This window comes from Urocitellus parryii, chromosome 11 (genome assembly GCF_045843805.1).
Source record: "Urocitellus parryii isolate mUroPar1 chromosome 11, mUroPar1.hap1, whole genome shotgun sequence".
Taxonomy (NCBI): Eukaryota; Metazoa; Chordata; class Mammalia; order Rodentia; family Sciuridae; genus Urocitellus; species Urocitellus parryii.
In genome coordinates, this window is record NC_135541.1 from 6086390 (window position 1) to 6113112 (window position 26723).

The 26723-nt window shown below is 55.7% G+C and overlaps 1 protein-coding gene across 2 annotated transcripts; it reads right to left on the reverse strand.

Moving 5' to 3' along the window:
• Window positions 1-1613: 1613 nt before the first annotated feature.
• On the reverse strand, window positions 1614-26723 carry Ciroz (ciliated left-right organizer protein containing ZP-N domains). Of its 2 annotated transcripts, XM_026397872.2 has the most exons (13): window positions 26698-26723; window positions 22029-22129; window positions 19170-19268; window positions 16661-16785; window positions 14743-14886; window positions 10327-10365; window positions 9677-9814; window positions 9088-9172; window positions 7344-7540; window positions 6998-7121; window positions 3960-4150; window positions 3420-3507; window positions 1614-3270 (listed from the first exon to the last, which is right to left on the reverse strand). In XM_026397872.2, the coding sequence occupies exons 1-13, from the start codon at window positions 26721-26723 to the stop codon at window positions 2480-2482; spliced, it is 2148 nt and encodes a 715-aa protein (XP_026253657.2). In that variant the 3' UTR covers window positions 1614-2479. The 2 variants fall into 2 exon arrangements, with proteins under 2 accessions (XP_026253657.2, XP_026253658.2); XM_026397873.2 differs by lacking the exons at window positions 14743-14886; window positions 16661-16785; window positions 19170-19268; window positions 22029-22129; window positions 26698-26723 and adding an exon at window positions 12070-12307.

Below are 26723 nucleotides of genomic sequence, written 5' to 3' on the forward strand. Positions count from 1 at the left end.
GACAACATCTGTGCACATGGCTGCACAGCCCGGGAATGGGGCACAGGTGCCGCCCGAGTCACAGAGGTGGGGTTGTCCCATTGTGGGGAAGATCAGGAGCCCTCCCCAGAGCACTTTCTAATTAAACATGACTGTCCCACTTCTGAGAGGCACAGAGCCAAGCAAAGGGAAGGAAGAGACCTTCCCCGCCTCGCACATCACCGCCCTGGTAAGGCCAGGAAGAGCCGGTGATTTCATGAACTCCACTCCCGTTACGGAGACTCAGCGTGGTCGAACACAGGGAGGACTATGGGAAGGACCGGCCGTGCTTTACAAGACTTCCTTGTGTGCATGCACCGCTGCTTGATAATGCCCCAAAGGTGGTGGCCCTGCGGGGATGGGCAAGGGGTGGGTGGAGGAGGAGACAAGAGACAGGGCCAAGGTTCAGGTGGAAGACGCATCTGCCCCAGCGTGCAGAGCAGCCCTCCCTGACGTCATCAGGACGCAGGAGTGAGAGGCTCAGAGCGTAAAGAGGGGGCCGTGAGTCACCTTCCCTTCCACTGGGGCAGGTGGGCCCTGAACCAGCCCCACTCCCCAGCCCCCCTGCTGCTGCTCTTGTCCCTCTGCTGCCACTCTCCAGCCACAGCTGGCTCTGCAAAGCGTCCTCCCAAGGCTGCTGCTCTGCCCAAAGTCCCCACCCTGTTAAACTGCCACCCGGGGCCAGCACGAAACCCGTGCTCCTGTCCCCCAGCGCTCTGCTTTGCTGGCTCTCTTTCTGTCCCTCCTCCTCCAGGCCCTGGCGCTGCCCTGATGCCCGCCCCGGCTCTTCTGAGGTTGCCTCCTTACCTCCTCCCGGGGGCCGCTCTGACCTTCCCACCCAAGCAGCCGCCCGCCTGGTTCTCTCCGGAGCACTCAGCATTATCTGGAACTGTCCACATGTATTTATCGCTGGTCTCCAGTCCCCCGCACGCACACACTAGAACATTCCCTGTCGGACAACATTCCCTCCCCACAGCTGGAAAGGCGCCTGGCAGAGGAGCTGCTCTGGAAACATGTGTTGAGAGATGGGGTCCCGGGCACGCACCGTGGAGGGCAACGGGGAGCCACCAACACGCGCCCCTGCTTCCCCTTGGGCTCTAACCACTGGCCCCCGAGCGCCTGCAGGCTTGCTGACCCCAGAAACCCAGGCTCCTGTGAGCTGATGCAGGCCCCAGGGAGGCCGGCCACACAGCCAGGCATCCAGGGGTGTCCGGAGGCCTGGGCCTCTCCTGCTGGCTTCCCTCTGGGTGTCAGGCTTGCCCTGTGTGGGAGCCCCATCCCGGGCACCCGCTGCCTGCAGGGGACTTGCCTGGCAGGGTGGGGGTGGGGCTGGAGGCCTGGCCTTGGAGTCACGGCTCAGATTCAAGAAGGGAAATCATCTGAGCTTTTAAAAAATTAAATGGAGTCAGTAATTTGATTTCAGAGAGAAGCTGAAAACCTCGTAATGGCAAGAGCGGCTCAATTCCGTGGTGAAAAGGAAAAGCCTTAAATGGGGCTATTAAGCTTTTGCCTGGGATGGGTCTGCCCGGGGGAGGGGGAGCGCAGGGAGAAGTCGTCCTCGAGGTAGGGACCGTTTATCAGCCGAGACAACCCTGATTATTTATTTATTTATTTATTTAGTCCTCGTTCCGGGAGGGCGTCGCCAATGGCTCCTCTCCTTGGCCGCGATTCAAATCCCACTTCCAGCCCTGGGTCGGCCCTAGCGGGAGGGGGCTCCACCCTTCCAGGGAAGCACCGAGTGTGGTTCCGGCCACAGCGGGGCTTCTGGGCAGGCAGCCGGAGGGCACTGGGTCATCAGAGGTCATGGGGCTGTCCACACCAGCATGGCACCAGGAAACCGGAGCCAGGGAGCATTGAGAGAGCAGAGCAGGGCCATCCCCACTTCCCCTCATGGGGTCCTGCCCACAGCTGGGGTCGGGTCCCTTTGAGGCCCCTGGAGGGGGTCACCTGCCACGGAACCGTGCCCCAACACAGATGTCTGACTATGGCTGAAGCCCTCCCTTGCCTTCCTGGGCCTGGGAGACAGCACAGAGGGTGCTGGGGTTCTGAGGCCACACTGTGCGCAGGGCTCTGCATTCCAGTCTTAGGTCAGTTCCTCATCATCCCTCAACAGCTCCATCAGGGGAGATCTAGAACCTTCCCAATTTGACTGATCCCAAAGTGAGGCTCAGAGAGGCTGGTGCCTAGCCAAGGTCACACAGCCGGAGTAGAGACAATGGACTCCAGCAGGCCTAGCCCGGGAGCCTGCACCTGGCCTCAATGTCGCACCCCTTTAACTGCAAGAGCAAGCATAGAAACGGGTTTGGGCCAGGAGAGCCCAGGGGAGGCCCAGGGCCTTGTCCTGCACTCAGCTGCCCTTCCCCCTGGGAGGACCAAGCAGACCTCACACCCCGCTGCACCCCCTTCTTGGGGCCTCCCAAGACTCACCCCTAGCATCTCCAAGGAGGCCCTCCCGGGGCTCTCAGAGAGCCCTCCCCACGTGCCGGAGTCCAGGAGTCCCGTGACTCTCAGGGCTGGTGGCCAGTGTGGGCTCTGTCGGCTCCCGCTGCAGCGAGGCCCCCGGATTGGCGGAGGAAGGCTTTCCAGGCTCAAGCGTGGGGGGTGACGTGGTCTCCGCAGGAGCCCGAGGGCTCAGGGTTTGCAGAGGCGAAGGGCTGGGCGTGTGTGCAGCCCCCGACCCACGCCAGCTCACGGGCCACTTGGAGGTTGACTCCAGGTCTGGGGCCCTCACTGCAGGCTCCTCAGAGGAAGAGGCCAGAGGACTCTCCCCAAGAGCTGCCAGCGGGGCTGTTGGGTCCACTTCGTGCCCCTTAGAGGACTCAGGTTCTGAGGCCCCCAGAGGGTCCCTGGTGGCTGTCTGCTGCTCTCTTGGTCCCTGCCCCTCCATGTCCTGACTTGGTTCTGGGGATAATGGGCCCAGGTTCCCTCCGGCCCCCTCCTGGGAGAGGCCACGGCCACTCCGGGGTGGTTCTTTGGACCCTGTTACAGAGGACCTTTCCTTGAGGGTCCCTTGGGCCAGCCTGGCCTCCAAGTGCCTCGTCAAAGGCTGGAGCGCTCTGCTGGCCTGGGGAGGCCCCCCCGGGAGGGGCTCTGGTGAAGCCACATCCCCTCCTAGCAGGAGGGGACTTCCCAATGGCTGCGTGGGGTCCTGCTTAGGCCTCGTAGGTCCTGGGTCTTCAGTGACAGATTGTTCGGAGCCCAGGGACACTTTGGGTGGGTTGGACCTCCCAGGAGGCCATCGAGGAGAGACTGCTGAGGACAAAGTCATGTGAGAGCTGGGAAGACTGGGCCTGAGGGCCCCGGGACAGCCAGGACAGCCCCCTGGGCCCTGAGGAGACGGTGGCTGAAGTCGGAAGAGGTGACTAGGCTCCCCCCGAGAGGAACTTGGGGGCCATGCTGACCTGGCCTTGCTCTGGGGAGAGGCGAGATGGTGGACGCCCAGCCTCCTCCCGCAGGTCTGGCTGTGCGCAGGATCAGTCCAGGGTCCTCCTAAGCAGGAGAAACAAAACCAAGTGGCCCTGGCCGCCCGTGGGTTCACCCAGAGAAGGCCCTGTGGGAGCAGTGACCTCGGGCTGGCTTTCCAGGCCTGGCTCCAGGGCTCCCACCCCAAGGCCTTTGGGGGGTGCCTCAGTTTCCCTCCCCTCACTTGTGGGCACAGCTGCTGATCCTACCGGCCACCACCTTTTGCCATGTCTCAAGGCACAGGGAGCTGAGCCAGGCAGGAGACACAGGAGTCTCCCCATGGAGGGAGCTCCCAGGGACCCTGGCTTCTCTGGGTAACTTTCTGAGTTTGACTCGACACAGCTAGGGGTCAGAGTGGGCCACTCCTTGGGAGAACCGCAGGGAAAGAGAGACCTCAAGCCCAGCAGGGCTCACCAAGGTCTCAAGGAGACAAAGCCTCAGGAGGAAGTTGTGGGCAGAGGACACAGCCGTGGACTCACCTTGGTCACCTCTCCAGAAGACCAGCGCACAGGCCCCTGCAAAGGCTGCTCCTGGGCAGCAGGTCCCGTACCCTGGAACGGGGAGGAGGCAGCCGACGGCACTCTTGCTGGAGGGGTGTCCAGTCCTGGGGATGGGGAAGATGGAGGAGACCTCGGCGGAGCTGTTGAGGCAGGCAACTCTGTTCCAGAACCTTCCAGAAAGGAGGCAGAGGTCAGCCTTCCTCCTAAGGAGGCAGAATCCCCCTGAAACCCTGCTGTAGGACCAGGAGCAACCCCTTTCCCAGGGGTGGAGGAGCAAAAGCTTGGGAGGTCAGCTCAAGCCTGAGTTAGGAGGGTCTTCTGCTGAGTTTCCCAGACCTCCGAGCTGGAGAGGCTGCATGGGCCTCAAGACACATTTTTACACTTAAAACCCAGAAATTTAGGTTTCTGCAAAGACCATCTGGTCCCGACTCACTGCCCCAGCTGGAACGCCACAAGCCCGTTTCATCTTTGAGTCATTTCCTACTTTGAGGTCCAATACATCAGTCCCACCCCAGGGACCAAATAGAACTGGGCAGCTCTCCCTGCCCTGCCACCCTCAGGCTGGACACCACTGATGTCTGGGGTTAGATCTTTCTTTGTTGTGTGTGGGAAGGGCGTCACCCCTGGCCTCTGCCCATTCAATGCCTGTAGCATCCTCTGCCTTGTGACAAACATAAATGTCTGGACATTGCTCCCTGTCCCCTGAGAGGCCAAAACTACCCGCTGTGAGAACACCTGGGTTACAGCCTACAAATAGCAGCCCCGGACAGGTTTGCTCTCGACGGCAGGGATTTTAAAATATTTTTTAAATTAACTGACAATACTTGAGAACAAGTTGTAGGTAACCAGTTTCTCACGGGAAATCAGAAGGCTGGGCCACTCTGGCCTGCCTTGGCACCAAACAGAAGCCCACAAGCCAGGCAGGAGCTCCGGCAAGCCAGGCCAGGTCTGGCAGCTGCCAGTTCTCAGGAGCTCCCACCACTCCCCAAGAGCTCTGTACTTGACCTTGCCACCTTATCACTCCCCACCTGGGCCCTGGGTGTCTTCACCCGCACCCATTTACATGCCTGCCTCCGCCTAGAGGCACTTCCATCCGGACCCGTTTTTAAAACTGTGAATGCAACTAGAGGTAAGCGGCCCCCTCCCCAGGTCTTTCTTCTGGGCTGAAGCTCTTCTCCATTCCTCCCTCTGTTTCTAACAGCCGCCATCTGAAGCAATTAGGATGCATCCTATAGGTTCTAACCGCTTGGGGGGGGGGGGGCTCGAGGGGGGGGGGGGCAGGAGGGAGATAAAAAAGAACTCTGTAACCACAGAGCGCTTAGGCTATCCACTCATTAGTCACATATTTACAAAAGGGAAAAAAAATGTTCTTTGTCTAAAATATTTTGTAAAAAGTCCTAGTGAAAATTCAGTCCAAGCATCACTTATCAAGTGCTTATCAAGGGCAAAGAGGTACAATGAAGGTTGTAAAGAATAAAAACTGCATAAGACAGAGTCCTTGATCTCCAGGCATTCCGACGAGAGGGAGAGACAGGAGCATGCACCGCGAACTATAATAAGAACAGAAAGGCCTAGAAGCTTCAGGGGAGGTACAGGGAAGGTGCTCTGGGAACCGGGGAGCGGGGAGATTCATTCCGACTGCTGATTTTAAATTAATAAAACGAGAGAGAGAACATTCTTTCCCCGTGTAAATCTTTCCAGGGAGGCCCAAAACTTTTCTTAAAATGTTTTTATTGCTATTGCTATTTTTGAATTTTGAATTTTCTTCATTATCTCCCCCACTTGCTCTTCAAAGCCCAGGATAAAAATCATCTCATCCTTGGCGTCTCCCCCGGAGTCCACCTGCCCTCCATTGGAATCCCTGGACATTTCTTATCTCCCCTTCCAGTCTGGACACTGATGGACAACAAGGACCCAATCTGGCCTCTGAGGCCTGAGCCTCATGTGGCAAATGCTTAGTGAATACTTATTGGCGAAAGTTCTAGCTCTCCCTTTCCAAAATCAATGTCACCGCTGCAGGAAACCGTTCAAATAAAAACAGCCGAAATGTGTAAAAACTTTCAAGAAATATTTCCATTTTTAGCAGACGGTTAGAACTCGCCCACCCCCACCCCCCCATCCTGCCTTTTTCTTTGTTTCTAATTCTGAATTTGGGGCTAGATGTGGTAGGCAGTCCCCCTTTTAATCTTTAAATATAGTTCTGAATATAATTACATTTTTATGCAGCACCGAAACATCATATCCTGGTAACGGGCATTCTTGCGCTATTAACATCTGAATTAAATCTCCTTCGCGTCTGTCTTCTATTGAGGACAGTTAGGAAGTTTAAGATGAAAGTGATCGACATCATTTGTGAATTATGTGTATTTCCTTATGCTGTATTTGAATGGGTTTTGCTCCTGGTGGTTTTGCATGTGTGAATACCAGGTTGTCTGGTAGCTGGGCTTTCACCGAAAACCCCTTTCAAGACACAGTGTCCCGGTGTTGAGCACACACACCAGGTTTAGAGGGAGGGCTCCTCGGGTTAAGAAATGAGCTGGCGACGCGTATGGCTGTTTGCCAAGGAGCCTGATCTGCTAAGTGACCCGAGGAACGGGAATCCACACAGAGCTTGCTGAATAGATCCAAGGGCGATGGCTCGTCCTGTGTGGGGCAGTCTGGTGAGCCAAGCCACCTCCCGACAGGCGCCTGTGTTCCCGTTCTCCAGGTGAGAAAACTGGGGCTGAACGGGATTAAGTAACTCACTGAGGTTCTGTTTGGGAAGTTGATGGGCCCCTGCCCCTGCCTCCTCCACCCCCCATCCCAGATGGACTCCATCCAGAGCCAGGGACCTGGTGACCACTTATCCCCACACCACTCCTGTCCTCATGCCAGTTCCAGCCAGCTGACCTCTGCAGCCCAGGGCTGAAACTGTCACAGGAAAAGCAGAATGGGGCTGGGGGAAGAGGACGCATGTGGTCAGTGTCTGTCAGCAGCAGGCACACTGGCATGGCCCCTGGCTACTGTCCCTCACTCACCCGTGCACTGGAAGACGTTCTCCACCGTCCAGAGGACCGGGGCAGTCACCTCGGCAAATTCCAGGTTCAGGTCCACCTTATAGAAAGCTTGTGTCCCTGGGGCTCCTCGGGCCTGCTGGCATGGCTGTGGGACCAGGAGGAATTAGGGCATGTGACAGGGGTACAGTCAGTGTCCTCTGGCTCTCCTCCCACATGGCCACCTCAGCAAGGGTGCTGGCCCTGGGGGTGGGGGGAGGCTAAGTGGTGAAGTCCTTTCCACGCTGCACCCACAGATCTGCTCTCCAGGTTTCTGACTCCTCATGGTGTCAGTAGCTCAAAGAAGGGTCTCAGAAGGGGCGTCACTGACCTGGACTTGGAGCAGCGTGGCCGCCGGGATGCTGACCATCACGAAATCCCTGCTCTCAGTCACCGTGAAGGTGTCAGACTGGTGGACACGGAGGAGTTTCAGGTTCAGGCTGTCCTCGATGCGGGAACCTCTCTTGACCAGACCCAGCCTCTGCTTGGGGATGTGGACGGAGACGTCTGTCTCTGGCTGGGATGAAACTGGGACAGGAAGGACACAGGCAAGCCCATGGGCGTGAGGGTGGGCACACAGGTCCCAGGCTCCCTGGCTCTGGAGTCAAATGCCTTCCCTCAAGGACAGTAGCCAGGGGCCATGCCAGTGGCCAGCACTGCACACCACTGGGGTTGGTGACAGTGTTCCCCAAACCCCCAGGGGACTCAAGTCATTGGAGAAGACCCATGAGAAAGGACTCTAGGAACAGGGCTGCCTCTAGGAAGCTGCCGGAATATCTCCGCCTTCAGCTTCGGGGACCCAGCCGGGAGGGCCTTCCAGCATCCAAGCTGCTCTTAGGACACACGGCTCACATCAGTCGTTTACACTTGAGCAAGAGTCTCCTCACATCAGCTCTCTCACGGGTCCATGTTAAGCTGTCTCGGCAGTAGCTAAATGAAAGCATTTGTCTCCAAATAAAGGGATTTCAATATCACAGAGCAGTGGACTGCGATGATTGAGAGCCTGGCAAGGCCATCCCCAAAGCCCAGAATGCCCCAGAGCCCGGAGCCTGAGACCTAGTCAGTGATGAAGCCTTTGATCCACCTGCCTTTGCATGTGGACTTCTTCAGAATTTAAGCTCCCGGGAGGTGAGAAGTGGTCCTCCGCCTCCTGGCCTCTTTGCATCACATAAGGCACTCCCTAAGGGCGGCAGCCCAAGCTGAACAAAATTGTTCTCCTGCGCTAGGTCTAGATCAGGCTCCCACTGCCACTGAATCACGACCCCGAGGAATCTGATGAAGGCTGCAGACCTCTCCCATCTTGTTCTCAGGGCCCCTGGAGCCCATCGTGGGAGGCTCCTGGGAGCTCCCAGACCTCAGTTGGCCACCTTCGGAAGACATTCTACTTCGTCCACACCATGTGCCACCCAGACCGGAGTCCTCCTCAATGCCTCCTTCTGGCTCTAGAATGGGGGTTGAGGGACCCTCTCCCACCATCAAGAACCCACCTTTGTTCCAGACCTCGATAGCCAATGTCCCACTAAAGGATGGCAACCAGGACCCAGGACAGGACCCCAGGTTCCTGACCTGGGCGGCATGCGGACCCTCTGGCTGGCATGGCCGTCAGGGGAGCCAGCGCTTCCCCCCCACATCGTGCCTACTGCATGCCACGCTTCCTTGCAAGGGACCTGCAAAGCCTGTGGGTGCAGGGTCTGGGTTGTAGGATGCCAAGTGGCCCCCATCCCGTCCCCTGTACCAGCTCATCTACCCCTGGCCCTGTCCTCTTCCCCAGAGTTCCCCCAACTACCCATTCTCCTCAATCTCTAGCGACTGTGTCTCCCTGGTCAGATGGTTTGTGAGTGTGTCCTGTTCCTCCAGACCCCCTGGCTGCCTCCTTTTTGAGGTGAGTTGGTGGCTTGCATACCCACGCCTTCCAGCAAGAGCAAACTTCTCTTTGTCCCAAGCATTTCAGAAGTGCGTGGCCAAGGTTGGGACTAAGAAGAGAGGAGGTAGAGTGGGAGACAGGGAAATGAGGTGTGTTGGGGGATAGAAGCGGAGTCAGAGAGGTGGGCCTCCAGGGTGCTCCTGAGTCTTACCCACTGGGCAAGCGGCCTCTAAGGAGTAGGCATAGTGACCGCTCACCAGCCAGAGTGGCAGTACCTCCAAGGAGGTGTTCAGCACCTAGGGAGATAGAAGGGTCCTCCCTGTGGCCTCTAAAACGCCTCCTTCCAGAGGCCAACTCTCTCCATACCCCCACCTTCCAACTAGTCTTGGACTAAGCCCCCAGGAGTTACAGAGCCCAGGTCAGGGACCATTGCTCCATTGCAACCAGGAAATATTATTTAGCCGGGATATTTTTAGCAGGAAGCGAGCTCGGAGCAAATGTCATGTGAGCCGTCTTCTCTTACACGGCAACTTTGGGCTATTTAAAGAGATGGTAATTACACTCCTGCCACCATGATCAGGACGCACTGAATACATGATTGCAGGAGCCCCTCATCTGCCGAGTCGAGCACTTTACACTAATGGGGCCCAATTTTCAAAGCTGCCTGCCTAAATCTGTCCAGTCTCGCAGGTGGACATTTGAATTGGCACCGGAGGAGTGGCAAAGTGCTCATCTGGGTGCCACGCTGCTGAGGCCCCCACCCTAGTAGGGCCTGGCAGGGCCTGTTGCCCACCACTGACCTCCTGCCTCTGAAGAACGTCTTGTCTGGGGCTTTGGACGGTGACTGAGGTGGCATTGATGTCCACATACAATCCCATCAAGTTGGCATCCTCCAGGGAAGCCACCAACTCCCCTCGAAGAGACAGCAGCCAGGGGGTCTGGAGGAACAGGACACACTCACAAACCATCTGACCAGGGAGACACAGTCGCTAGAGGTTGAGGAGAATGGGTAATTGGGGGAGGACTCCAGGCAGGGCACGCGTGTTCTCCGAATTTTCAAAGGGATGTGAAGTGGATGGAGAAGGGCCCTGGCCCCGCCTGAGAGGCTGTAGAAACCCCTGGGACCAGCAGAAGGCGAGGTGTGGTGCAGAAACCCAGGGTCTTGCTAAGGCACTACCTCCTCCCCTGGAAACTGCAGAGAGAACCTCAGCAGGGAAGGACCCCAGAGGCCTCCAACCCAGCCTCCCACCCTGAGCTGGGTCCCCTCCTCCAGTTTCCTCTCAGATGCCTCCGGCCTCTGCCTGGAGGGCACCAGAGGAAGCTTAGAGTTCCTGCTTCCAAGACCCAGGCCCAGAAGGGTGGGTGATGCCCACGGGGACTCTCACAGGACCATGCTTAGAGCATCCCTGAGCCCAGGGCCTGGAAGAACCTTCCAGAAGACCTCACCTACCTGTCCACTGTTGCTCCTCAGAGGCAAGGGCCGGGAGACCTGCAGAAGAGAGAGGAAGCAACACCTCCTGGCAAGTGGCTAGCTAAGGGGAGCAAGCCAACTGTCCTCCCCCGCTCAGAGCACTGGCGATTACCCCAGCAGGAGGCCAGCAAGAGAGCCAGGTGGGGGGCTGTTTGCTCATTAAGACAAGAAAATCATTTATGTTCTGGGACTCGAGTGTCAACAGACCCAGGGAAATGTTGCAGCCTCAGCTGCTGCCCGAGGCTGAGCCAGCGGGGCAGCTGGGGCGCTGGGCGCAGCTGGCGAGGCCCAGAGAGGCCCAGAGTGGCTGTGCCCGTCCAGACACTGCTGTTCAGAGCCAGCTCTCCTGCAGGGCTGTCCTCAGGGCCCCCGCCAGGTCGTCCCACCTCCTCCCACTCCAGAGTTCACCTACTGTGTCCTGACCCTGTTGCTTTCCAGGTGGGATCCAATAAGCAAAGGTAGATAGAGTGCTTCTAGGGCCAGAGTGGTCAGTCCTCACCAATGGCACCACACCAGGTCTCCTGGGACTGAGTGTCCCCCAGTGTGGGACTTGCAGTGTTAAACCAGAACAGGCCCAGGCAAACTGGGAAAGTTGGTCTCATGTGGTGCCTTGCAGCCATCTCTACAGTGACATCACTCTCCCCTCTCCCAGGTGAGGACCAAGGTGATGTGTGGGCAGAGGGTCTACCCGACCCCTGCTGCAAAACATGGCCTCCACCCAGCTGTCACCTCCTCTTTCTACATTCTCCAAAGCTCCCCTTGCCTCTGCAGCAGACCCCGGCAGGGAGGTCTGCAACCAGGAGAAAGTTACAGACCAGCAGATCATTTGAGCCCCTCCCCCCACCTCTACAAGCTGGGGACACTGAGGGCAAAGAGGACTGATTGGCCACGACAACTCCCCACAGGGACAGAGAAGGGGGTCCCAGGGGCAGAAAGGAGTAGCCAGAGGAGACCCCCAGCCACTTATAGTGCCCCAGCTCAGCTGCCCCCTGGACCGGAGAGCATCCACCCGGCTCAGCCAACAGGCTCAGGGCGGCCCACAGGGAACCCCTTGGGTGGACCCTGCAATTTCCTTGTCCTTGGAGGTGCCCGCTTCTCTTGGAGAGCGGAGGAGATGGATGGGGAAGAGGCTGCGGCTGGATGAGAGGGTTGGAGGATTTGGCATTTCCGGGTTAACCACCAAAGCTGGCCCAGGTCCCCCTGCCTTCCCTCTACTGCGCCCTGCAGGAAGGCAGCGCACCCCTGGAGGCCGGGCTTGAAGAAAGAGGCAATAGTTCTGCTAAAAGAAGGAAGGGGAGATGCGATCACAGGCAAAACGCACCGTGCCCTTTAAGTTGCCGCGCACAGGCTATATTTAGGGCCCGCGGACATTCCGCGGGACCTCGGGCAGCCTTCACTGGGAGCAATCGCTAATCACTGCATTGAGTTTACGGGTGCCCCTGGGCACACTTAACCCAGGGCAATGAATAGTTATTGCGCGGCCTCCCGCTCGGGGCCTGTGGGCACACTTAAGCGAGCTGGCGGATCGCTGCGAGCAGGGCACGGCTCGGGTACACCCTTGGGCACCCTGCGCCATCAGCGGGGAGAGGCAAAGTATTAAATATCTATGTGCCCTGTGCCCACAGCTGCATTTAGCCAAGGGCAAGGCCGGTGAAACGGCTTTAATTAAAACTTAATGCAAGTTCAAGGTGCAGCCACGGAAGCGGCGGCTGCAGAAGTCACCAGGAATGAATCAGTCAATTCGATGAGGTTCTCGGATGGCGGAGGGGTAGCGGGGAGGGGGGCTGAAGCAGAGAAGACCCGTCTTCCGTCTCTGGTATGCGTCCGCTTCTCTGCCACTCTGCAGGGAGGTGGGGACATGCAGGCTCCCACACCTCGCTGGGGCCTCTGGGCTTCAGCCGCAGGTTCTTAGAGACTCTGTAGGCGCCGGACCGCGAGGAGCTCCTGCGCTTCTCTGCAATTCCGCCCAGTGTCTGTGACACCGGCAACACCGTCCCCCTGGCGGCAGCTCCCAAAATTACAGGCCCAGTGCACAGGAAGGAGTGACCATCCCCAGAATGTCAGTCAAACTGGTGCCCCGCGGCAAAGCCTAGAGCTCCCAGAAGGAGGCTTAGTGATTCTTAGGAGCACCACAGGAGGCTTGGGGTGGCCACGAGGAGCCATTAAAAGTGCTCCGGTGGTGGCAAAAGTGGTAGAGCGCTTGCCTAGCACGTGTGAGGCACTGGATTCAATTCTCAGCATGGCTTACAAATAAAGTAAAGGTCAATTGGCAACTAAGCAATGTCTTTTTTTAAAAATGCAGGTGAGGGCTGGGGTTGTGGCTCAGCGGTAGAGCGCCCTCCTAGCACGTGCAAGGCGCTGGGTTCCATCCTCAGCACCACATAAAAATAAATAAATAAAATAAAGATATTGTGTCCAACTACAACCAAGAAAAAAATTTAAAAAGAATGAACTTAAAAAAAAAAATAAATGCAGGTGAGCCAGGTGCAATGGCACATGCTTGTAAGCCCAGCAGCTCAAGAGGCTGAGGCAGGAGGATCCCACGTTCAAAGCTAGTCTCAACAACTTAGTGAGGCCCTAAGCAACTCAGTGAGATCCTGTCTTTAAATAAAATATATATGTAAAAAAAAGACTGGGGATGTGGCTCAGTGGCCAAGCACCCTGGGTTCAATCCCCGGTACAAAAAAAAAAAAAAAAAAAAATCCAGGGCTCAGCTCTTCTGAGCCATAGTTCCCTGGGCTATTCCAGGCACAGCACCCTTGCTTTAAAAACCAGACCCGATGAGATTAAAAGTGTATGCTTCCTGAGGCGTCTAGGTACTATTCAAATCTGCTCCTTTAGCACCAGTGCAGTGTCCAGCATATAGTGGGTGATTAATAAACACTTATTGAATAATGGTTGTTTTTAGCAGCTTTTCACACCAACCTTCTCCTCTCACTTCTTCCTTTCTCTTTCCTCCCTTCCCTCTTCCTCTCCGCCTTCCTTCCTGATACCCTAAGGCCAAAATCAGCATTTTGTTTGGACTGCACATTATTTATAAAGTTAAAGGCAATTTGGTTTTCAGTGCTGGGGATCAAACCCATGTAAAAAGCAACTGCTCTACCACCAAGCTACACCCCAAACCCCAAACCAACAGTTTTTTTCTTTTCTTTCTATTTTGGGGGATGGGGGTATTGAGATAGATATATATATATATATATATATATGGAAACTCTGGCCGATGAGCCAGGAGTTGTGTCGGCTGCTCCTTGCGGGGGCCAGGGTTGGAGGCTGCTGTGCTTGCTGCAGCTTGCCATGGCCCCCACTGCACTGCCCAGTTGGGAGCACAGCTCGGCCACTTACCAGCTGCAGGACCTCAGGCAAGTGTAATCTCCGCTCAGTCCTCACATCAGCACACCACCTAGGAAGCTACTGCAGGTGAGAGGGGCTGATGCTGGCAGGGAGAGGGGTGTGGAAGTGTCTGCTGGGTAAACGAAAGGAGAGCTCAAGTCCTGACCGACCCCCCCCCCGCCCCCCAGTTCAGCACATACTTCTGCTGCTGGTTTGGCCCCTGTGGACTTGTGTTTGCAACTCTTTGCCTCCCACCCAAGTCTCCCAGGGCTAGAGAGAAACCCGACTTCAAGAAATGCACAGGCAGTGAAGTTGCTCACAGCTCTTAGGACAAGCACCATTCCCTGATCTTTCAAATGGAGGCATTACACCTAAAAGAGAACCCGCCCTCCAGTGCTGGGGATTGAACCAGTCCTCATGCAAGTTAAGTAAACTCTACCACTGAGCTACAGTCCAGCCCTGAGGTCTAAAATTCCCTGATATGACCCAGGTTAAAAAGGAGTATTCTAAACTGGGTGCAGTGGCACCTGCCTGTAATCCCAGAAACCTGGGAGGCTGAGGCCAGCCTCGGCAACTTAGTGAGATCCTGACTCAAACTAAAAGGGGCTGGAGATATGATTCAGTGATAGAGTATTTTCCTAGCATGTGCAAAAGTCCTGGGTTCAATCCCCAGAACTCAAAGGCGGGGGGGGGGGGGGGGGGCGGAGAAAAGGAGCATCTTTCCAGCACCTTCTCTCAATACAGACAGTAAGACACAACATACTTTTGCTGATTTGGCTCCCTCATGCCAGCGTCAATGGGAAACTGAGAAAGCCCATTCAGAGACGGTTAACACCCTCCCCGCGCTCTCATCCCATCTCATTCCTTATTGCTCAGACAAAAGCCCAGTGGATCCAGCACCCAGCCAGGACCTGCGCACATCTCTGAGGACGATGCCACTCTGCATCTCCAGCTGCCACTGCTGCCCAGTCTGTCCTGAGGCTCAGGAGCCACGGCCCTCTGACTGGGCCTTGGAGAGCAGCCCAGCCTGTGATGGTCCCCTCCCAGGCTCTCTAAACCCATTACCTGAATAAACGTGGGGCCGCAGTGGACGCTCTGTTGGCTCAGCCCTGACACGACCACTGGACACTTCATTATGCAGCCGTCACTCCACTTCGACCCTTTCACCCCTTTTTGAAATAGTCTGATTTCCAACCAGTAATTTGCTTTCTGGAAGTGGGGCGAATGCGCATGTTCAAATGAAAGAAGAAAACAGAGTTAATAGGCCACGAGCCCAGATCAGGGGCCGCTCACAGCGACCATGGCTAACACGAGCCCAACTGCCTGACGCTGGGGGGTCTCAGGGAAAAGGGACAGAAGCAAGACCAAGGCCACCAGGGACTGGGAACCTGGGTCCAGTGTCCCGGCCCCAGCAGTGGCACAGCCCGACCAGGAAGCCCTTGGGGCTGGGGATGGCCGTGGGTGTCATGAAGTCCCCTTGGTCAGACAGACAGAGGTCTACACCTACATGTGTCTTCCCAGGGACAGACCCTCGTACCCTGGCTCCCTTGACCCTCCCCATGTCTCACAAGGGACTTTCTCATTCCCATCTTACAGGCGAGGTCACTGAGGCTCAGTGGAGGAGAGTGACCAAGGGAAAGGCAGGGGGCCATCCCCGCAGCTGGACACAAGATCTGGTGCCCTTGCTCCGCACTCTCTGTGTGCAAGGGGGAGCTCACAGAGCTCCACAGTGGGCCCCCCGGGGTGCCAGGCTGACCCCCACCAGCCTTAGGAAGAAGCCACCTCTGAGCTCTGCAGGGGCCTGAGGTGGCATGTGTTGGGGTGCGGTCAGGGACATAGCAGGAAGAGGAGTGGTAAGGCCTTTCCTGAAGTCCTCCCCTGCGGGGGACCTCAGTCCCTTGGGAATATCCCTGGGCTTGGCCAGCAAGGGAGGAAGACAGACAGAGGACATGGGGGAGGAGAAGAGGAAAGGAAAGATAGGAGGGTCCCAGGGCGGTCTGCACCCATGGGAACGGGGTGGGGGGCAGGGAGGAGTTCAGTGACTGGGGTGCTGCACCCCCACTCCCGGCCATCTGCCGCCATCAGGTCATCCCTCACCCTCCAGCCTGTAGTCGATCCTCCCACCCCGCACTCCAGCTCCTACCGCCGCCCCATCTGAGCCTCCTGGGGGCCCAAAGCTCCTGCACATGGAGGAGGAGGGGGGCAGGGGACAAATACAGAAATGAATACAAAGACGCCTTACTTTTTGCAAAACTGACAGAATCCCACGGTCTTGTGAGCACCTTCAGGGCCTGTGCAAGTGAGCCTGGCCCACCAGCCTCTGCAACGCCTCAGCACCGTGTGTTCACATCTTTAAGCACTTATTGAGTGCCTACTGTGCCAGGACCTGAGGCAAGCACTGGGGGAGTGGCTCCCCTCCCCTCAGAGAGTCCAGCCTGGTCTGTGTGAGCAGGGTGTTGTTGTCAGGGTGGCAGTTCAATGACAGAAGCACAGAGGAGGGACCGTGGGACGCTGCCTGGGAAGCGACTTCTAACCTGGGTGGAGGCAGCCGTGGTGGTTGCCGTCTATGCCACACACCAGTCTGGGGAGCGCAGCTGCCTGCCTCCTGGCGCCCTCCCTCACCCTCTGCTCTACTCCTGACAGCCCCCAGCAGGCTCCTGTTCAAAACTGTGATGGCCCCCTCTGCTCAGACCTCTCCATCTTTCCATCAGCAGCTCCACCGAGGCCTGAGCCTCCTGCTCTCCCTCAGTCTGTTTCTACAGAGGAAAGATGCCACAGGGTCCCCTTCCTGGACATCGGGGCTCAGGTTTAGTTCCTCTTGTCTCCCAGAATGGTGCCTCTTCCCAAGGGACGTCACCAAGTCTCCCTGAAGGCTGGGGTGCGGCTCAGTGGCCCAGCCCTTGCCTAGCCTGGGGGGCTGCTGGCTTCCCTCCTGGGCAGCCCTGCAAAAATAAGTAAACAAACAGATCTGGCCCAAACCTACCTCCTTCCGCACGGAGCAGGCGGAGTACTGAGCTCGGAAAACAAAGTCGCCACCAGAAGCGGGGTGCAGAGAGTAGCCGCATTTAACCAAAAGAGAATCCTGGCGCTCAGGGGTCCTCCAGCTGCCTGCGGAGAGAAAGGAACATGGGTGTGGGTGGAGCCCGCTTCTCTGGAAGGTGAGGGGCATGGACACCAGACAGGACCAGAGGGCTGTTCTGCCGGAAGCACGTTACCTGGAGAGGACGGAATGCAGGACCGAGGTCCAGGGAAGGTGAACACCAACAGGAAAGCATGGTGCCACCCTCAAAATATCCAGACTTGGCCGGTCTCCCACCCCTGGGCCCAGTCTGGGGAGTGCAGCTGCCTCCTGGCGTCCTCCCTCACCCCCTGCTCTACTCCTTACAGCCGCCAGCAGACTGTCAGACCTCTCCATTTTTCAGCCAGGAGCCCCATGTGAGGTGCCCCTGACCTCTCTGACCTCTTCTCTCACTTCTGTGCAACTCCCTCCCTCTGTTCCTGCCACGTCTCCCGTCTCCCTGTGGTTTCTCAAGCATCCCAGGCACACTCCTGCCTCAGGGCCTTTGCACAGCCGTGCCCTCTGCCTGGAACTCTTCTAAAGGTCTGCACAGCTCACTTTACCTCCTTCAAGTCTGTGCAAAAGTCACCTTCTCAGTGAAGCTCACCCTGACCCTTTAACCAGCCTGTTCTACTTCCTGCCTCCTGTCTGCGCCACTTATCATCTCCTCACCTACTGTCTAAACGGCTTGGGATCACAGTGACTGCTCATGGCCCTCCACTCAAATGCCAGCTCCATAGCAAAAAAAAAAAAGGGGGGGTGGGGTGGGGCGTGGATCTCTTTGGGTAGAGGAATGAGGGTTCTATCCTCTTCCTTGGATTTCCTCTAGTTTCCATAATCCTACCGCTTTTGTCCTGGTGTTTTAAAAGGTCCTCGACTCAGCGGAGCCGTCGGGGAGAGGAGAGCACCTTGGGGAGAACAGCCCTTTGTGCGGGGAACCTCTCTGGTGATTCTCTCCTTTTAAAAGCGCAGCTTCCACCGCTATCTTTAGCAAGAGATCCAGGCCCTGAGCAGGCGGAGGGAGGCTCTGGAAGGCAGATCGCTGGGGAAATAAAGTGTCTCCGCCTGGATGTGCAAATTGACCTGGATGCTTTAGTTTTGCGTTCACGTTTGCACTTTGTAAATATTTGCCTGGCGTCCCGCTGATCACACCTGCCTGCTGTCCCCTCAAGTTTATGGAAGGCAGCAGGCACCGTCATTTCTGCATCCCACCTGGCGCTGCTGGGCTGCCGCTGGAAATAAAAACTCTCCGCAGAAAGCCACAGGTGTCTCTGACAGCGCCTAAAACTAATGGCCTGTGGCTGGCCGCTGTGACTAATTCTCTGACTATTGACTTTATGATTTTACGCTTAAAACTTCTTTATAATAACACACAGAAATGTTTAATGGGCTCTATCCAGAGCCATAAAAATTACTTATTGAACAAGCGTTTTAAAACTATTAATCTATTGTTTTCCATTAATAATGGCTCTCCAAAGAACAGGCGACAGCTTAATGTATCCACAGCATTTCTCCTGGAAAAGTGGCCTTTTAATACCAAATGCCGCTCCCAAGACTCGTGGGCTGGTGGCCATCGGGCAGCCAACCCTCCCAGGACAGATTTAGGCCACACCAGTTCCACAGGGTGTTTGAAGAATTTCTGGAATGAACAGGGCCCCTAGGAGTTTTCCCTAAATTCTGGGAGTGATGGGAAAGCCCCTCTCCTCAATGGCTCCCTTTTTGTGCAAAAGAGAGGAGGATTCTGAGGACTCACTTTTCCGCCCCTGAGATGGAAAACACAGCAGGAAATGGGCTATTGGCACATCTCTCTATTCTTGTTCCTTCCAGAAGTTTCCAGAAGGTCCCAGGTAATCTCCTTATGGTCCTCACCCCCATTCCCATTTTTTCTGTTGGCAAGCTCATGGCACAATTGTCTCTGAAAGTAATGCCTTGCCTTTGGTTTTGGCTACTTTAGGTGCACTACTCGCCCGCCAAGGAGGAGACGGCTTCCAGTGGGTAAGAACTGCCCTGCTAGAATCACATCCTTTTCTTTTCCGGGGCAGTGTGGGTCTTGGAGCATAGGGTGGGCACTTCTTCCCAGTTTGGGGCTGTTTGTTCATCCATCTTGCAGGTGTCCCCAGCACAGGCAGCTCCCACTCTCCTGAAGCTGCAGCTACTCAGAAGGGGCGAGTGAGCTGCACCTCCTTCTGCTGGGGGCCCCCGCAAGGGGCACGTGAGCAATGCGGAGGATGGTTCTAGAGCTGAGCACAAAGATGGCAATAGCAGGGGAGGGGGCTGCTTCAGAGACAGGGAGGCCCTGGGGAGGGGCATTTCAGCTGATTTGAGTGACAGCAAAAGGAGAGGAAGGTTCCAGGCGGAGAAAGGCAGCGCCAAAGCCCTGGGTGAGGCACGTGCGGGGTCTCTTCCCCAGCCACGGCCCTGCCCAGCCCCTTACCTGGCAAGTGCAGGATTCTGCCCAGCCACCGCCTCAAGCCCTGCACGTGGCTGCTTGGGATCTGCAGGGTCATGTAGTCTGAGAAGCACTCCACCCCGGCTGTCAGACAAGGAGATAATTCTGGGAGGGAAGGAAGGAAGGGAGGCAGGACCCTTTACCAGGCAAAGGTTGAGTTCACAGTTCATCCGAGAAGAATGAACTTTAGGGTAAGACTTCTCAGATTTCAGTCTGCCTCACAAATCATCTGGGCACTTGTTAAACACAGATTCAGCAGGTCTGAGGCAGGGCTTGCGGCCCAGCAGTTCTAAGGAGCCCCAGGTGACGCCGGTGCTGCTGGTCCAGAGATCACACCTTGAGGAGCAAGTTCCCAGAGCTCATTAAATCTAACCACTGTGTTTCACAGGCGGCAACGTGACTTAACGGTGACACTGCAGTCAGAGCACCTGAGCTCGAATCCCACCTGCTCTGTGTGGGCCTCTTGCTTAGTCTCATTTTCTTCCCATGAATTAACAGCATGATGATGATGGTGATGGTGGTGATGGTAATGGTGGTGATGGTGGTAGTGATGGTGATGGAGGTGGTGATGGTGGTAGTGATGGTGATGGTAATGGTAATGGTAGTGATGGTAATGGTAATGGTAATGGTAGTGATGGTGATGGTGATGGTGATGGTGATGGTGATGATGGTGGTGGTGATGGTGATGGTGATGGTGATGGTGATGGTGATGATGGTGATGGTGATGATGGTGATGGTGATGGTGGTGATGGTGGTGATGGTGGTGGTGATGGTGATGGTGATGGTGGTGATGGTGGTGATGGTGGTGGTGATGGTGATGGTGATGGTGGTGATGGTGGTGATGGTGGTGATGGTGGTGGTGATGGTGATAGTGATGGTGGTGATGGTGGTGATGGTGGTGATGGTGGTGGTGATGGTGGTGATGGTGGTGATGGTGGTGGTGATGGTGATAGTGATGGTGGTAGAGATGGTGATAGTGGTGAGGGTAGTGGTATTAATGGTGGTGGTTGTGATGGGGGTGAGGATGATGATGGAGTAGGGATGATGATGGGGATGGTGGTGGTAATGATGATAGTGGTGATGGTGGTGGTGGTAGTTGTGGTGGTGAAGATGGTGGTAGTGGCGGTGGTAGTGATGGTGCTGATGATTGTGGTGGTCATGATTGGTGGTGGTAGTGGTAGCGATGGGGGTGGTGATGGGTGATAATGATGGTAGTGGTGGTGTTGGTGTTGGTAGTGGTGGAATGGACAGTCTGGCCACAGGAAGTGTAATCTTATTGCATGTGACGCATTTCCCCAAGCAGAGCCCTGCCTGGGCCTCCCTCATGGTAAAGACTGGACAGAGGGTTTAAATTAAATGCACTCTAGACATGAACAATCAGACGGGAAGATGGGTAAATTTTTATCTCCTGGGCTAACTTTTCTCTCCACAGAGACATATAAGCTGTCAGAAAGACACGAGGTTCCTGGGCCTTGGAGTTGGACTATCAGGGCCCTAACCACGTGACCTGGAACAAGTCATTTAACCTCCCTGAAACCCCATTTCCTTTTCTGCAAAATGGACACATGGGCAGGGAAGAATTATGCTTGGCTCATGGAAAAGTCTGGCCCTTTGCCACCCTCGTCCCTCCCCCAGCACCCGGGAAGGAAATTCTGAGCCCTCTGAATGTTTGACTTAATCAGAATAACTTTGTTTACCTGGAGGCAGTGGGCCATTCCGGAAAGCTATGCTAGCCACGTGATCTATACTGGACCTTTGTCAGTGTGGTCTTAGCTCAATCTCTTGAGGGCTGGAAACAAGGTGAGCCGTGCAGCTCTGCCTACTAACTGATCCCAGCAAAATTTCTGGATACCAAGGCTCAGCGGCGCTTCCCTGGTTGGCACGCTCTGTATGGTCACACATTGCTGCTAGAAGTCGGTGCTGACCTCCGATATCCACTGGGGAAGGACACCTAGGACTTGCTCCTGGGTCTCTCCCCGTGCGCCATCCCTGTGCTGACTTTAATCTGAGTCCTTTCATTGTAATGAACCATAAGCATGAGTATAACTGCTGTTCTGAAATCCGTGTGTCCTTCTAGAGAATTAATAAATCCAAAGGTGGTCTAAGGACTTAAAGTTAGTGTCAGAAGCAAAGGGGGGTCTTGGGATGCCTGAATCTTATAGTACAATGATAACTCCTCTCTCAAAGATGAAATGATTTGACAAATGGAAAAGCCACAGCAGAGGGCCTGCTCCAGAATAAATGTCCTACAAATGTGTGTGGCATCACAGTGTCCTGTTTGCTGAACGGGCTAAGGGCAGAGACCTGGGACTCAACTGCCTGTGTTGAAGTCCTGGCTTTACCTCTCATGGGACCATGGACAAGTCACTCACTCCTGTGGACCTCAGCTGCTGGTCACACTGCTGTAAGGATGAATTGACAGACACAAATCCCCCAAGCCAGGCCAGCTGCGACACCATGCTATATGCTGGTTTGTATTAAAGAAACAAGCACTAGAGGTGGTGGTGGGGTGGGGGCGCTAGGGAGCAATATTGGTCAAATTACATCATTATGTACAACTACAGTGCACCAATAAAAAATGTGGAGGGAAAAAAAAGAAACAAGCCCTGAACTCTGAGTCAGAGGATGCCAGGCCCAGCCTTAGTCCTGGCACCCATGACTGGGGTAGGGGGTGGAGTACTCCAGCACTTGGCCTCTGCTTCCTTGTTGGGTGAATGCAAGACTCAAAGGGCTCTCTTACTCCCAGTTCCCCAGCAGGTGTCACTTCATGCCCAGGCTGCTTATCAGTCTGTGCCCCTGGGAGGTGCCCCAGCCGGATTCCAACACCAAGCATGACCCACTTACCTGTGGACACTTCAAGTGCAGGGCGTGGCCTGTCCCTGTTTGACCAGAAGGTGAGGATCTGTGGCAACACTGCAGGCTGAACACAGATGAGGCAGATGGCCCTGCAGGGAAGAGGAGAGGGCAGGGGAAGTGTGTAGCCAGGCGCTGCAGGTCTGCTGTCCTCAGTCGGTCAATTAAACTCAATCATATATATACATACAATCAATAGATATAGATTGATTGATATAGATTGCATCCGGGAGGTTCAATCAGACTCCCCTCTCCCACTGTGAAAGAAGCCAGTTCTGAATCTATTTGCAAAGTAATTTCAACATTCCTGACTTGAAGTGTGTGTGTGTGTGTGTGTGTGTGTGTGTGTGTGTGTATCTGTATAGTGTGTGTGCAATGCTGGGGATGGAACCCAGGGCTTCGCCCATGCTAGGCAAGCACTCTACCACTGAGCTGCACTGCCAGTATTCTTAGATGATAATCAAGCTCTAAAGAAAACAAAACAGAGGGATGAGATACAGAAAGCCCGAGTTGGGGAGGAGGAAAAAGTAAAGGTCAGTATTAGACAAAAACTTTCAAGCCAGGCATGGTGGTGCACACCTGTAATCCCAGGAACTGGGGAGGCTGAGGGAGAAGGATTGTAAATTTGAGGCCAGCATTCAGCACCCTGTTTCAAAATTTAAAAATTAAAAAAGGATGGCGATATAGTTGAGTGGTAAAGCACCCCCTCATTTTAATCTCCAGGACCAGAAGGAAAAAAAGCAAGACTGGAGATGCAGCTCAGTGGTAAAGGGACCCTGGGTTCAATCCCCAATATCAAGGAAAGAAGGAAGGGAGGGAGGGAGGGAGGGAAGGAGGGAAGGAGGGATGGAAGGAGGGAAGGAGGGAAGGAGGGAAGGGAGGGAAGGAGGGAAGGAGGGAAGGAAGGGAGGGAGGGAGGGAGGGAAGGAGGGAAGGGAGGGAAGGAGGGAAGGAGGGAAGGAGGGATGGAAGGAGGGAAGGAGGGAAGGAAGGAAGGGAGGGAAGGAGGGAAGGAGGGATGGAAGGAGGGAAGGAGGGAAGGAAGGAAGGGAGGGAAGGAGGGAAGGAGGGAAGGAAGGGAGGGAGGGAGGGAAGGAGGGAAGGAAGGAGGGAAGGGAGGGAGGGAGGGAAGGAGGGAAGGAAGGAGGGAAGGAGGGAAGGAAGGGAGGGAGGGAGGGAGGAAAGGAAGGGAGAGAAGGGAGGGAGGGAAGGAGGCAAGGAAGGGAGGGAGGGAGGGAGGAAAGAGGGAAGGGAGGGAGGGAGGGAGGAAAGGAAGGGAGGGAAGGGAGGGAGGGAAGGAGGGAAGGGAGGGAGGGAAGGAGGGAAGGAAGGAGGGAAGGAGGCAAGGAAGGGAGGGAGGGAGGGAAGGGAGGGAGGGAGGAAGGAGGGAAGGGAGGGAGGGAAGGAGGGAGGGAGGGGGGAAGGGAGGGAGGGAAGGAGGGAAGGAAGGAGGGAAGGAGGCAAGGAAGGGAGGGAGGGAGGGAAGGGAGGGAGGGAGGAGGAAGGAGGGAGAGGGAAGGGAGGGAGGGAGGGAGAAAGGAGGAAAGGGAGGGAGGGAGGAGGAGGAGAGAGGGAGGGAGAGGAAGGAAGGAGGAGGAGGGAGGAAGAGGGAAGAGAGGGAGGGGGGAGGAAAGGGAGGGGAGGAGGGAAGGGAGGGGAGGGAGGGAAGGGAGGGAGGGAGGAGGGGGGAGGAGGGGAGGGAGGGGGGAAGGGAGGGAGGGAGGGAGGGGGAAGGGAGGGAGGGGGAGAAGGGGGAGGGAGGAAGGGAGGGAGGAGGAGGGAAGGAGGAAAGGGAGGAGGAAGGAGGGAAGGGAGGGGAGAAGGAGGGAAGGGAGGGAGGGAGGAGGGAAGGAGGGAGGGAGGAGGGAAGGGGGAGGGAGGGGGGAAGGGAGGGAGGGAGGGAGGGGAAGGGGGGAGAAGGGAGGAAGGAGGGAGGGGAAGGAGGCAAGGAAGGGAGGGAGGGAGGGAGGAAGGAGGAAAGGGAGGGAGGGAGGAGGAAGGAGGGAGGAGGGAGGAGGAGGAAAGGGAGGGAGGGAGGAGGGAAGGGAGGGAGGGAGGGAGGGAGGAGAAAGGAGGGAGGGAGGAGGGAAGGGAGGGGAAGGGAGGGAGGGAGGAATAGTCCTGGGAGCTGGGACGGAAGGACTGCCAGCCACAGGGAGCACTGAGAAGACTCCTGCCTCCCAGGGGCAGTGAGGGGGTTGGAGCACTTTCAGAAACTGGGAGAGCCCTAAAGCTGATCACACCTCCAGCCTGAGCCCCAGCAACTCCACTCCAGGAGAAATGCGGGCCCAGGGGAGAGACAAGTACAAGAAGGTCCTGGGCCTCCTCGCTCACAGCAGCACTGTTATTTTCCAAAACGGAAAAACACCCACGGAACACTTGACTGCAAGGAAAGGAGTTGGCTACTCTACAAGAAGGATCTCAACTGCAGTTTGCTCAGTGAACCCACCAGACACAGAAGAGCGCATACTCTCTGGTTGCATTATAGAAAGTTTAAAAGTAGACAGAACTTTAGGTTTGGAAATCCAGATAGTGCTTCCTGTCAGGGAGGTAGACAGCAATATCGGAAGACTCAGAAGATGCCCTGAGTAGTAGGCATATGGCTGTTTGCTTTGGAATAATAAATTGAGATGCGCTCATGAACCGAAGGAAAAAAATTCGAAATACTTTCAACTGGACAGGTGTGGGGCCACATGCCTATAATTCCAACCACTCAGGACACTGAGGCAGGAGGATGGCTAGTTCCAGGGCAGCCTGGGCAACTCTGTGTGACCCTGTCTCCAAATAAAATAAAAAGGGCTGAGGGTGCCAGGCACGGTGGAGCACGCCTGTAATCACAGCGGCTCGGGAGGCTGAGGTAGGAGGATTACAAGTTCAAGGCTAGCCTCAGCAACTTAGCAAGATCCTAAGCCCCTTAGCAAGACTCTGTCTCAAAACAAAAAAGTTAAAAGGGCCAAAAAGTAGCTCAGTGGTTAAGCACCCCTGGGTTCAATCCCTGGTACCAAAAAAGGGGGGTAGCTCTGTGGTACAGTCCCCAGTACCCCCCCACATACGTTTTTGTTTTCTTTTTTAATAATGTTGATACTCGTCTCTAGATTTTAAAAAAAATATTTATTCACTTGCGGATGAAAACATAGTATCTTTACTTATTTTTGCGTGGTGCTGAGGGTCGAACCCAGTGCCTCACCACATGCAAGGTGAGCGCTTTACCACTGAGCCCCAGCCCTAGCCCCACAAATTGTGTTTTAAAAGGCAGGAAGAGACTCTGTGCTTCCACCCAAGGCTGATATCAATTCTGTGGTGGGATGAGGGCCAGGGCTTAAGATCAACCCAGGCAGGTCAATCACCAAGTTCCCTAGAATGGGTTGGTAAAGAATGACAGGTCCATGTCCCCAACCTGGAGCCGGACTAAGCCTGCAACCTTCCAGTGGAGAGGAGCAGGAGGTCGCTCCGCCCCTGGACTCCATTTGGCCGCTCCCAAAGCAAGCAGGAGGACCGCCTCGGAGACCCCCCCCAGCTGCGCCCCTGCTCCTCCCGCTCCCCTACTGGGTGCTGAACCCGTCCCACGCCCAGCTTCCTTTGGCTCCCAGCAGGGCATCTCCTGATGATCGTTTGATTAATTTGCAAAACTCTGACCAGGTTGGGACTGTAGGGTTTGAAGTAAGAATCTTCAAGATCAAGTAAATATGAAACTAGAGCAGGGGAAGGAACCTAGGAAAGGAGAAGTGGTTGCCTGGCACTCTGCACTGTCCTGGCAGGGAATCCCCGCTGGTGCGGTCCGGAGAGGTACCCCCTTCAGCACTTGCTCCGGTTTCCCTCCCCCGGGTTCACAGGGGTTCTGCCCACGGGCTCCTGCAGGCCAGCTGAGGCTGCCTGAACTCGCCCTTCCGGCCTTGGGTAGATGTGCCACCTCACCCCCACCCCCAATCAGATTCCTAAGTTGGGCATCCGTGAGAAGTGGGTAGGACCCTGGCACCTCACCCACCCACCACTCAGCTTCTCGGGCTTTCTTTGTCCCCAGACTTAGAAACCTCACAAAATGCTAAACAAAAGCCCCGCTGTGCAGGGCTCGAGGACAATAGCCAACTATTGTTGACAATCTTGACATTGAGATGGTTCCAGGCTGGCTTCCCACTCTCCGAGGTTTAAAAGTATATCAGTGCATATCTATCAACCGGGCAAGGACTGTGGTAAGGGAAATGAGACTTTCTCCTTATCCTTACGACTGGACAGCAAGTGGCCAGGGCTCCTGGCGTTTGGAAACCCCTGGAAATTAGCGTCTCCCTGGAATTCTAATCTCTTCTAAGGACCCCTCAGGACAAAGAGTGTCCCGCTTCCTCCCAGCATTCTGAAAATCCTTTTTAAGATAGAATGACTCAAATTCCAGGACAAGGGATGACGTGGAACCTGGGAAAGGTGGAAGTGACTTCCGCCAGACCTCCCCTGGGAAGGCCAGTCCCCGCCACCGCTAGGACCCAGTGGGGCCTCCCCCACTTGACCCTTCAACCCTCTTAAGACACAGGTTTCAGGATTCTAGTGGGAAATATTTGGATCCTGCTCTAAGAAGCCTGGGGCTGCTCAGCACTCCCCTGGTCTCCCAAGTCCCACAGTGACCAGGTAAGGCCCCTTTGGCGGGCCTGGCTGAGGGTTACTTACTTACCAGACAACTGCTGGGGACCCCCACAT